Source organism: Alosa pseudoharengus, unplaced genomic scaffold (genome assembly GCF_046254945.1).
Source record: "Alosa pseudoharengus isolate Yale_2024_CS ecotype anadromous, Long Island Sound unplaced genomic scaffold, YU_APseudo_1.1 YU_APseudo_1.1_scf_2, whole genome shotgun sequence".
Lineage (NCBI taxonomy): Eukaryota > Metazoa > Chordata > Actinopteri > Clupeiformes > Clupeidae > Alosa > Alosa pseudoharengus.
The window spans coordinates 16,338,966-16,351,167 of NW_027468663.1; the positions used below are offsets into that span (position 1 = coordinate 16,338,966).

At 42.9% G+C, this 12,202-nt stretch overlaps 1 protein-coding gene and 1 long non-coding RNA gene across 2 annotated transcripts; both read left to right on the forward strand.

Moving 5' to 3' along the window:
* The first annotated feature begins 929 nt into the window (after window positions 1–929).
* LOC143133972 (uncharacterized) lies at window positions 930–3,078 on the forward strand. Its single transcript, XR_012988575.1, has 2 exons — window positions 930–1,098; window positions 1,233–3,078. It is a non-coding gene; the product is annotated as an uncharacterized LOC143133972 (long non-coding RNA).
* A 1,003-nt stretch (window positions 3,079–4,081) lies between these two features.
* On the forward strand, window positions 4,082–11,584 carry mrpl37 (mitochondrial ribosomal protein L37). The gene is made up of 7 exons (XM_076293975.1): window positions 4,082–4,554; window positions 5,027–5,210; window positions 9,251–9,366; window positions 9,711–9,896; window positions 10,140–10,282; window positions 10,521–10,721; window positions 11,355–11,584. The coding sequence occupies exons 1-7, from the start codon at window positions 4,173–4,175 to the stop codon at window positions 11,430–11,432; spliced, it is 1,290 nt and encodes a 429-aa protein (XP_076150090.1). The 5' UTR covers window positions 4,082–4,172; the 3' UTR covers window positions 11,433–11,584.
* The last annotated feature ends 618 nt before the right edge of the window (window positions 11,585–12,202 follow it).

Genomic DNA, 12,202 nt, shown 5'->3' on the forward strand with positions numbered 1-12,202 from the left:
GAAATAGGCCATGGGAAAGCCTGCTCTAAACGTTTTTAAAGGTTCAAATGCATTGTCCTTGTATTCTATTGCCATTTTATAAACTCAACAGGATGAATGGGATAAAATGACATGCTAATGTATGCATTTAGGGGATTAAGCTCACTTGCATCAGTTTACCACTGTTTTCCTTACGGTGTGTTTCCACACAACGAAATTTCGCGTCGCTCTCATTGAGGTTGAATGGAGACGAAATTCACCCTAGTTGGGCGAAATGAAAGCGAATCGCCGAGGCAGGCGAAACAAAGTTGGCCAAAGTTTAACTTTATTTAAATGAGGACCAATCGAGAACCAATCAGGTACGCGTCTTTGTGTTTGGAGGCGGGAGTTACAAAAAAGTCTGACCAAGATGGCGGAGACTACCTGAGCTGTAACACACATTTGTATGTGATTAAAATGTTTCTACACGAACATTGGCACTTGTATCAACACGAATTGTGGTTTATATGCCACACGAACTTAGTCAGAGCACATACACCAGTAAATAGACCACTATATATGTTAGTTTAAGCACTCGATCTTTTTAGCTAGCTGACAGGCGAAATGCTAGTATTTTAGGACATTGGATTGCATTGTAAACCTAGCTAGACAGCTAGGCTACATGCTGCAACACAGGTATGAAATATATCATGTCTTATTGACCTTGTTGTTTCTATGAACATGAATTGTTGTTTATAGGCAACATAAACTTAGTCGAGGCATAAAGACCCCTGGATATCTTCATTAAGTACTTAAACGTTTGAATTAGCTGATTAGCCTAATTAGCTCGCTTGCCACCACTGGCTAGACCCTGCAGTCAAAAGGTTAGCGGATTCGCCGTCACGCCCCCGAGGCGAAATTTCGCTGGCCGAAAATCGCGAGGTGTTTCGCTGTGTGGAAACACACCGTTAGGCCTTACCAGAGCCATAGAGAGAAAGAGTTGCGACACTCCCATTGGACTCCGTTGTACGCCTTTTGCCGCCTACTTCCTGGGTATGCAGCCTCACGTAGTTCCAAAAAGCCATTCTATGGCGTTGGACATCATTCACTTCCATTGCTGACTGTCGAGTAACTTCTGAGGTAAGTTGATTAAATAGCTACCTGTTTTGAATTGTGAAGTGTCTATATTGTAGCATAGGCCCTTTATGATGCATATACTGATCTTTTGTTGTATGTACACAGCGTAATTATATATATATTTTTTATCTTGGTAGACGACCGATTGCCTGCTAGTTTGTTAGCTTGACTTGCCTTCTGTGAAGGTAATGTTATATCCAGGGGTAAATTGATTAAATAGCTACCTCTTTTGAACTGTCAACTGTTTATATTTTATCAGAGGCCCTTTATGATGCATATACTGATCTTTATTTGTATGTACACAGCGTAATTATATATATGTTTTATCTTGGTAGACCACCGATTGCCTGCTAGTTTGTTAGCTTGACTTCGCCCTCTGTGGTAACGTTAATGTTATATCCAGGCGTAAATTCATTAAATAGCTACCTCTTTTGAATTGTCAACTCTGTATATTATATAAATAGGCCCTTTATGGTGCATATGCTTATATTTATTTGTATGTGCACAGTGCAATTTATATATATTTTCTTAACTTGGTAGACAACCGATTTTCAGTCATTGCCTGCTACTTAGTTATCTCGATTTTGCGAGCTGTGAAGAAGGTATCGCTACACCAAAAATTACGTTCAGTAGTGAATCTCTGACATATTTTATTTAGTAAATTATTGATGTTAGATTACTAGGATCATTAAGGTTGATTAAGGACGTTTTTTTTTAGGTTGTATCTGCTGAACCTGGCGGTGTTAGCTAGTCAGCTGAGTACTGTGTATCTGATGCTAGTAGAAATAAGGTTTGTTTAATTACACCCTTGAAAGGGCTGTTGGATTGCATGTAGGAATACAAATTATTTTACACAAAAAATTATCATAAGCCATAATGAGCTTTAAAATGTTTATTACTCAGACAGTAGTGTGACTAATTTGTTTCCCAAACACTGCTGCAGGCGGCTGCTGCTGGAGGCGATGACTGCTTGAGCTGGCTGGTGTTGGCGAAGGATGGTGATGGCGGCTGCTGCTGGTAATGGTGGCGGCTGCAGGTAATGGTGGCTGTTGCTGCAGGTGGCGGCCGCTGCTGGTAGCTGCTACTGCTGGCGGCTGCTGGTGGTGGCGGCTGCTGCTGCTGGTGGTGGCGGCGGCTGCTGCTGGTGGCGGCTGCTGCTGCTGGTGCCGGTAATGGTGGCTGGTGCTGGCCATGGCTGCTGGTGGTGTCTGCAGGTAGTGGCTGCTGGTGGCGACTGCTGACGGTGTGCCGGGAATGGAGAGGCCGAATACATCCAAGGATCCTCCCTCCCTCTCTCTCCTCAACCACTTTTGAATTTGCTCAGGGCTATTATAAGTGTGGTAAAGTATAGTATATTTGCGACGTTATAATATGTTGTGAATGGTTTGCCCTATATATAGTGTTACCTGCTGTGTCCATTGTTGAATCTATTGTCGCCCTATTTCGCTTCATCTGCTTTTTAGTGTCCAGGACACAGATGAAGAGGATGTTAGTATGCGTTGTCGAGAGGAACTGCCCTACAGTGACTGGCCATAGTGCATAGTGGAACTCCACAGGTGTGAGTCTGATGTATGCAATTGGCAGTCCTGAGTGAACTGGCTTGTTAGAATATATTTGTGCCCGTCTCAGCAGATCTTGCTGGACCACCAGTATCGTTGTTGTGGCCACTGTACGTATGTTTGTTGATATTATTCATGCTTGTTCCTTGTTCATGCTTGTTCCCATTTTTTTGGTTCCACACTGTTCATTTTTATCTTATGCCAGGTACCTTTATTATGAATGTTGTCCTTCCTTTCAGCCCTGATGCACTCTGAAGCCTGATGTATGTGGAGGATTTTTTTTAATGTATTAATCACTTATAATATTCCTCCCTGTTCCTTCACTTTGTTCTTGTTTTTCCAGTTAGATACACACATTTACACACACACACACATCTTGTTGTCTCACTCAGTATTTTTTATTAAACAATATTTGATTCATTCATCCAAGCTTAATGAGTTGTTATTCTTTAATATATTTGATTCTTTGTGCATGGCTTAGTATTAAAATTATCATGGTTGTGTGGTCAACTCCTGCCTCATCAGAAGAAGTGGGTGTAAATGCTGAATGGACTGTTCTTTCTCAAAAAAGCAAAAAGGTACAACGGAGTCCAATGGGAGTGTCACCTGTCACTGTTCTCTATCACTCTCTCTGCAGCTAACCTTTCTCTTACTCTGTGCATTAACCCAGAGCCGTAGAGAAAAATCTTAATAGCTCTGCACTTACCTATAGACCCAAACATATTCTTAGTCTTAACATGATCATGTTTCACGTTGTGGTCTGGGGGTGACACTTATCAGAAGTGAGCTAGCTGCTAGGCGAATGCTGAATGGACCACGGCAGACCTAACGCTACCACGAAGGTAAGCTAATGGCTGAATCGGAATTTATAAGCAAAATCACGGTAATCAATAATACAGCCCAGTTGCGATAAAATGAAAATCATGAGACATCTGTCATCACATGAATGATATGGAAAAGAAAACTTAAGTTAGAGCCGTTCTAGCCTGTACGTCTGTCCATGCGAACATGAACATAAGCTTTTCCCTCCAAAAATGTAAAACGTATCTAAGTAATATACAGCTTTTTCATTGTCACCCTGCCTCTCAAAATGCAAAACTGACATTAACAAATATGTAATCATGCAATAACAGCTGAAAAAGTAGTAGGGTGTATGTTTATATATATATATTTACCGTTAAATAACGCAATCGCTGCTGTCTGTCCCATAGAAGAACATGACAGCCAGCGTATGTTTTGGAACTATAGCGGTTTACACGAACCACGTGACTGCACTGGCGGTGACATCAAAGAGTGTCGCAACTCTTTCTCTCTATGGCTCTGGGCCTTACTATAACTATGACCAGTAGATGGCACCTTTAGTCGAAATGTCCATGTGTTGGTTGGTTAAAAAGCTAAGCAACAACTACGCATGCGTAGCCAAAATGTCTGCGCGCATGATGGGGTAATGTCACGTCTAGTGACAGAAACGTGAGCTAAGATTTGTTTGTTTGAAAAGGATAGTACAATTTATGTAAAATGCTGAAGACGCCAGTGCATCGTTGCAGTGCGATAACCACTGGGTTGAAACATCTATGTGTTTCAAATGAGAGTGGATCATGTCTGTTGATGCTTCGTTCGGGTCGACATGGCAATCGTCTCCTTTCTACCAGCTCATCTGTCTGCGGAAAAGCTCTTCCAAGGAAGAAACCCAGGGAAGTCGTAGAAATAAGTGGTCTTGAAAATATCTCATATGCCGAGAGAATGCATTTCGTTCCTGGGTTGGCAAAACCCATTTTTCCAGCTTGGAAGCCTGATTTTAAGGACCCTTTCCATTATAAGTCACCAAAACCTGAGGAAATGGCACTGTATAAGGATAAATCCTGTTACGTGTTCCATCAAAGGACGAGTCTAATGGAAGGTAATTTAAATAGTTTCTTTTCCCATTAAATAGGCTATTAACGTGTCTAACTTGACATCAGAATAAACGTTATTTCCCCGGTGTTTGCGTGTCTGTGATTATATTGTGGTGGTGATTCATGTTGTTAGATGTTCTTATTTACTAGCCTATTGCTCAGATTCATGTCGTCAAAACAGTCAAATCAGCAAGCAGCCTTATATTACCTAACAGTACAATATTACCTAACTTTTGCTCCATCCATAGCTGACACAAAAGTGGACATGACATAAACATAGCTGTCATGATATAGAATCATTTTGCCCTGGTATTCTGTCTACTATAATGGAGTGGAATGGAAATTTCTAAGTGTCTGGTACACGTTTCAGTAACTCAGTCTGCCAAGTGCCATTAATTATGGATGCTCATCATCATGTGGGTAGGTAAAGAGATGCAGATGTTATGCTTTTTATTGCTTTTTATTTGTTTATTTCAGGTGTGAAACAGACCCTCTGGCTGACTAAATCCAAGCTAATCAAAGGAATACCTGCTCAGATCATGGCACTGGCTGATGATCCAGCATGTCAGATCGAGAATCAGGATGAACGAGTACAGAATGCTATCAAACATGCCCGTTTCTGGGACACCACAGAGACCCGACCTCCGAGAGAGAGGTTCTGGTAAGTTTAATTATAAAATGGTCACAGATAATCTAATGACCACATGTGATATTCTTTGTGGAAGGGCAAGATCTAGACGTTACATTAATGTTATCAACAAGTGCTGTCCTGTTCCAGATCCAGGTGATCATGCTCAGGAGTGAGATATGATCACAATCAACCAGACAGTCCTTTGAATTTCCCCTTGGGATAGTATCTATCTATCTATCTATCTTATCTATCTTATCTATCTATCTATCTATCAGACAGACGAACCTAGCTATCAGTCACCCCTTATACGGCTCAAAACTTGAACAAGAATTCCCCTTCTTCATCCAGTGCACAAATACAACCCTCAACCCATGTTCCATTGAAAGACTCAAGATCACCAATTAACTGATAATGCTTGTGCTCAATCCTCAGCCTTGTGGCCAAGGATAGTTTCAACAAAGGCACCAGCTCTGTTAAGCCTGTCCCCTCCACCCTGTTCCTCCGGGAGAGCCACACAGCCATCTTAGCCTGTCCAAAAAGAAAATTCAGAAGAACCACATGAGCCTTCCTAGCCACAGAATATTTGGGACCAAAAATAAACAAACCCCACAAAAAAACTCCCCCAATCTTCCACACCACTCCTTCACTAAATCAAACAACCCCCTCAGCCTAGGGCATTCTACAAACAAATTTGTCAAAGCTTTATTCTCCCCACAGAAAACGCACCCTTCCCCTACCCCTCGTTCTAAGTGTGCTCTGTGCCTGTTTGTAGCTATTGCACCATGTACAATTCTCCACTGGAGATCACCAGTTCTTTTTTGAATGGGACACTTGTACATAGACTGCCAGCTGCCTTTCGGAGAAGAACCCGGCCCCAAAAAACCCCACCACCTCGACTCCAGGAGTCCGCCAGCACTAAATCCTTAAGCTTCATGATGCCAGCCCGAAGAAAACCAGCTCTCAAAGAGGGGGACTGCATTGCCACCACTGGCTGCATTGTGGAAAAGGGGTTCCTCTCCCACCCACATACTGGGTACTTCCCTGAGTGCTTAAAATTTTCCAAGCCCGTAGGACTGACTGGTAAAAAGGGGTCAGCCCTGAAAGTCCTCCTGAGTCCCCCTAAGTCCCCCCAAGCCACCGGCTTGCCTCAACAAAGCACAAGCAGTCTGTGCCCAGCTGACCTCCAGGCCGAGGCAATGAGGTTATTCAGGACCAGAACCCCCTATATGACAGCTGAGGTAGCAACCATTTCCATCTAGACAACTGAGCACACAATTTCTTAACTAACCCCTCCCAATTTTTCTGTTGAAAAACAATGTCCCCTTAAAACACACCCAGAAATTTTAACCCCTTTCGATCCCATTTTAAATTACAGGGGAGCTTTGGAGCATCACACTCTCTCCCACACCACAAGGCTTTGCTTTTAGTCCAATTTACCTTAGCAGAAGATGCCCTCTCAAACACTGCCAATGCCTGACGAACAGAGCTCACATCGTCATTATTGCAAACCATAATAGTCACATTATCTGCATATACTGAGAGCTTCACAGGCTCTTCCAACATCCCAGTCCTAAAACCCCCCAACCTTTGTCTAAGTAGACATAGCAAAGGCTCAATTGATATAGAGTATAACAACCCTGAGAGAGGGCAACCCTGTCTAATACCCCTCCCAACCTGAATGGGTGTGCTCAGACCCTCACCAACCATAACCATACATACAGCTTTAGCATACAGGAGTCTCACCCAGAATATGAGAGAGAGAGAGAGAGATTGACTGATTGATTTAATGACGTATTACACTATATTGCCAAAAGTATTGGGTCACCTGCCTTGACATCCCATTCTTAATCCATAGGGTTTAATATGATGTTGGTCCACCCTTTGCAGCTATAACGGCTTCAACACTTTTGGGAAGGGACATTTCTGACCATTCTTCCAGAAGCGCATTTGTGAGGTCACACACTGATGTTGGACGAGAAGGCCTAGCTCTCAGTCTCCGCTCTAATTCATCCCAAAGGTGCTGTATAGGGTTGAGGTCAGGACTCTGTGCAGGCCAGTCAAGTTCATCCACACCAAACTCTGCCATCCATGTCTTTATGGACCTTGCTTTGTGCACTGGTGCACTGTCATGTTGGAACAGGAGGGGGCCATCCCCAAACTGTTCCCACAGAGTTGGGAGCATGGAATTGTCCAAGATCTCTTGGTATGCTGAAGCGTTCAGAGTTCCTTTCACTGGAACTAAGGGGCCAAGCCCAGCTCCTGAAAAACAACCCCACACCATAACCCCCCCTCCACCAAACTTTACACCTGGCACAATGCAGTCAGACAAGTACGAAAGAGTTTGATGTGGATGAACTTGACTGGCCTTCTCGTCTAACATCAGTGTGGGACCTCACAAATGCGCTTCTGGAAGAATGGTCAAAAATTCCCATAAACACACTCCTTGTGGAAAGCCTTCCCAGAAGAGTTGAAGCTGCTATAGCTGCAAAGGGTGGACCAACGTCATATTAAACCCTATGGATTAAGAATGGGATGTCACTTTCATATGTGAATCAAGGCAGGTGACCCAATACTTTTTAGCCTGGAAAATCCAGACCCTGCTAATCTAGAAAGATTAAGGGTCTGGCCACGAACAATGTAATGGCCCAACTTGAGGGGCGGCAACAAGCATGCATTTAAAAATCTCACTACACGCATTTGGATAACACTAGACCATGTTTACTCTGAATGATTTTGGACTTCGATGCAATCGAATAACACTACGACCAATGTATACTGTCCTCCAACATTGCAGCGCTGTCTTTTAGTTTAGCTGGTTCCCCCGGGATATCAGGGTAAAAGTAACATGCATCATTGCTCATTGCCAGAGTGTCTCGCAGAGACAATTCCATTGTGCTCTCGTGAGAACTCTGGATTTCCAGGGTAAATACTTTTGGCAATAGTGTATATCAGAGTCCAAATACCTTCTGCCTCCTACAGGGGGCGAGGGTAACTACACTATTCCTCCTGCTATTAGAAAAAAGATTTGGCCTGTGGTTTAAGAGCAAACATTAGACGTGGTAGAATACCTGATAAAAAAAAAACAAGTGTGTAGTGTGTGCAGGTATCCTTTCTCTTCACAATATGTGTAACATTACAGCAATACACACATGAGCTAATCAATAAACAGGAAATGTGTATTTGAAAAAGTTCTGACTTGGCCTCTCCATCTCCGGTGGCGCTGGTGTATGGTTAGAATCTTTTGCCTGAGCTTACATTTTTAAAAAGGAAAATAAAGAAACGGAATAGTATCACTATGTTGTCACCATATTATAATAAATGTAATTACATTAGTAACAATATTACAATGTGGGACAGATATGAGGAGGGGTGGACAGGGGCTGGTTGGTGATGCTGGATTTTTAATGAGTGTTGTTATGGACAGGACAGCCATCCTGCCTGCTGGGGGGCAGGTGGAGGGGGTGGGCTTCATCATCTCAGTAAAGCCCTTATTAATTAATCTGGCCCCAGGGAGCCCTACAGTGCCTGAGCCAAGAGTCACCGCGGCTTTGATACATCTCTCATCTGCCCTCAGAAAAGCTGCCCTTTCCACCACACAGAGCCGCCTTTTATCTGCTCTCCACCGCTGTCCTCTAGTGTTTGATTCCCAGCACAGCGCCTCGACCACCGGGATGCACGTCTAAAGGCCACGCTATAATTGAATGGAAGTGATCTGCGATTGCTCCCTGTTAAGTGGTTACAGTTCAGCAATAGGCCCTGTAGGCCTGTGCTAGGTTGCCAGAGTACCAGGTGTCTGGCTTCGTCAACCAGAGAACCTTGGAAGCAGCTTCAATCTTGATTCCTTTTGAGCCAGATCCAATTTAACAGATGCACTCAAGGCAATTGAACCGTTATAGGCTAATGAAAATGTAGTTAAGCTGGCTGTGACAGGCTTTCCCCCTTTTTTACCTCCAAGACTAAAAGAGACCCTTTGTCTGTTTTTGTTTTGTTGTAACATTATAATTTATAGAGTTTGTTTAGCTGCTCTGACTTGGTGGATTGATTTAGACTGTGTTGTCTTGTGTCCATAGTCCCACACTCCTAAACAGCCTGCTGTACCTGTGCGGCCTTCAGCAATTCGAACACCCTGCTTTGGGAGAGAGGCTGCTGTCTCGGGACTATAGCCTGGCAGCCTCGTGGCACAGAGGTAGGCCCTGTTTAGCTGTCTAAGCCAATCTGGGATTGGTTATGTCTCACTAGGCTGTGGATGGCTTCTCTTGGACTTTAATGATTAACAGTGCTATGCTAGTTTTGTTATAAGCCACGTATGATTTGTAGGCCTCTTTGGATAAAAACATTTATTGAATGCTGAAACTTGCTTCTTATTGAGGAGAAATTGTTCAGAGGTTAGGAATTTGCTAATGTTATAATTTGTATATATATTTTTTAAATATCCTCTTCCCTGTGGCCACCTCACTTAAATAACATGTGTTTGGTAAAGGCAGTGTGAGATGTGGGCATTAATAACTGTGTCCGACATGTGTACGGCAGGTGAGAACCTCATCCAGGTGAGAGGGAAGAATGGGATGCTGCTCAACAGCATGTCCCCCTTGCCTGCCATGGCTGACCAGGAGGAGGTGCTGAGCACAGCCGACAGTGTTTTGGAGACCTTCTACCCCATCGCGCCCACAATTGACCTGCAGAACATCAATGTCTACGACGTGAAGACAGACACCGGTAAACATCTTGCTTATCCCTTGACGATAAAATAATGTCAAAAAGGGTGTGTTTTCACGGCAGACCAAATTGTCAGTCAGATTTTTCACTTCAATTGTAATTTCAGATATCTAAAAAAAAAAAAGATATCTAAAAAAATAAAGTGAATTCTCATGACCAGGCTTGTTATCACAGATATTTGTTATTAAAGAGTTCCACATAGATGCTTAGTTTGCTTGGTGTGCCCTTGTTCGCCCCCTTTAGGGTTCCGAGAAGATTACGCTTATCCGCATGCTCACACGCTCTTCTTCACTCACCTGAAGGACGGCTTCCTTGAGCAGCTGCGGGCGAAGATGGTCATGTTTGCCTTTGGAAACGTGCTTGCTCGTGCCAGAGCCCTGTACGGGGTAAGGTATCCAGTTTTTGTGGACACACTGCACTGATCTGTTTGTTTTTGTTTTAGTACTCTGGCCAGAAGGGGGTGTCTAATTACTGTGTTGGCCTTATAACTGGCCGTTGGTCAACATCTGACAAATTTGAGCTGCCTGTGTTGGTACTCAACAGAGTATCAATAGGCTGTGGTGACAGCACGCTGGCTTGGATGAGACTTAGGAGAGTGATGTTCTTGATGTTTTCCGTTTACAGCCAGAACCACAGGTCCTAGAGAAGCCAGTGGTGCTGCAGAGTGTCGCCACCAACGGCCGTCTCTTCCAGTTCGTGGTGTTCCAGTTGAACACCACAGATCTGACCACCGACAATGGAGTAAAGAACTTGGTGTGGATGGAGGAGCAGCCACTCTATGACTTTGCTAAGGTCCGGCCACTCATCAAAAAGAAGGTTGTACAGGTAAGGAGTCAAGTGCCATGCTACTGAAAACCTCTATATGGCGTGGGCTGCTATATCCAGCCATCACAGATGTCCCGTTGCAAGTTTGTCCATTTAGAAGTTTAGACAAAGTGGATATTGAGATGCTATGCAAACAACAACATAATGGCTGCACTATGAAGTGAGGTAAATGGCTAACCCGGGTTAGTAGTAGAAGGCATCACCCAGGGAGTAATCACTGATCTCTAAGAGAACACTGCACTGTGCAGCTATTGTGTCTAAAGAGACGTGTTATTCGGAGATCAGTAGTTACTCCTGAAGTTACCTTGGTAAGCCAGTAACTGTGTTTCTAGTATGCCCCTCTGGTGTAGTGACAGAGGACCTGGTTTGTCCAGCTCTTGGTGTGCTTTGTTAACTACTATAAAGGTAGAACTAGTCTTTGACACTATTGATCTACCATACCATTCACATCTCAGAAAACATCATGTAGCCTTGGCTGCTTCCAATGCACATTGCAGCCGATGTCCCTGTGCCAATTTCAGTGCAGTCAGTGGCTATAGAGGTTTTATAATAATCCATGGGAATGTGAAATCAGAGACAGTGCTGAAAATGGCAACCACAATTTTTGTAATGTATCTTCCTGTCTTTCTTAAGGTGCCTGCTGGCCTGGCTGGGTACCACCCTGACACGTTCAAGAAGTTCCTGGCATTCTACCTACATGGAGCAGTGTGAGCTGAGGGCAATAATACGCGATCAAACCATCACGTTGATTTTTTGTTGTTGTTTATATGTTTATAACATGTGCTCAAAACATCCCGTTGATTTGTTTTGTTGTGGTTTATATCATCCACTGAGTAAAACTTATTCCAAAGTTTAAACAGAAACATATTGTCATTTTTTAAGAGATATATTGCATTGTATTGCATTATGAGACCTAAAGAGCCTCTTAAGTGGTATATTTCTGTTTTACAGTCATCATTAGTTGGGAAATGCCAGTAATCCAGTAAAATATACAATTTAATACAAAAACAGTTTTTACTTACATCTACCTTTGTTTTTCAAGTATGGTAAAAAACTTAAAACAAAAACAACAACAGCAAATCAGAGTAGCCAATGCACCATTCTAATTCTGAAGAGGAACTGGAAAAGCTAGAGATACTGGTCCATGTCAGCATGATATATTTGCAAATTTGCAGCAGATGCAGACATGAGCCTGACTGAATCCATTGATTCACGTTATGACAACTTGGTTAAACTAATAGCAATGTTTTTCCCAATCTTCAGCTGTATGTTTGGTTGTGCTCTGGTTTAATATAGTTCAACTTAGCTGGAAATACTATCTGTCAAGGAGATTTAACATCTGCAATGCATGATCGTGAATCTGTTACAATGCTTTACTCTTAGTTTTTAGACATTTTACGACGAAGAAGGTTTATATTCTATAAATAAACAATAATTCTTCCTACAGTACATAACTGAATTTGGGTTAAGTATTTATCAAG

Excerpts from the sequence above, each read along its gene's own strand:
- mrpl37 (XM_076293975.1), top strand. The coding sequence starts at position 4,173 with ATGCTGAAGACGCCAGTGCATCGTTGCAGTGCGATAACCACTGGGTTG. Across the intron at positions 4,555-5,026 it reads AAGGACGAGTCTAATGGAAG|GTGTGAAACAGACCCTCTGG; the intron begins GTAATTTAAATA and ends TGTTTATTTCAG. Across the intron at positions 9,897-10,139 it reads CGACGTGAAGACAGACACCG|GGTTCCGAGAAGATTACGCT; the intron begins GTAAACATCTTG and ends CGCCCCCTTTAG.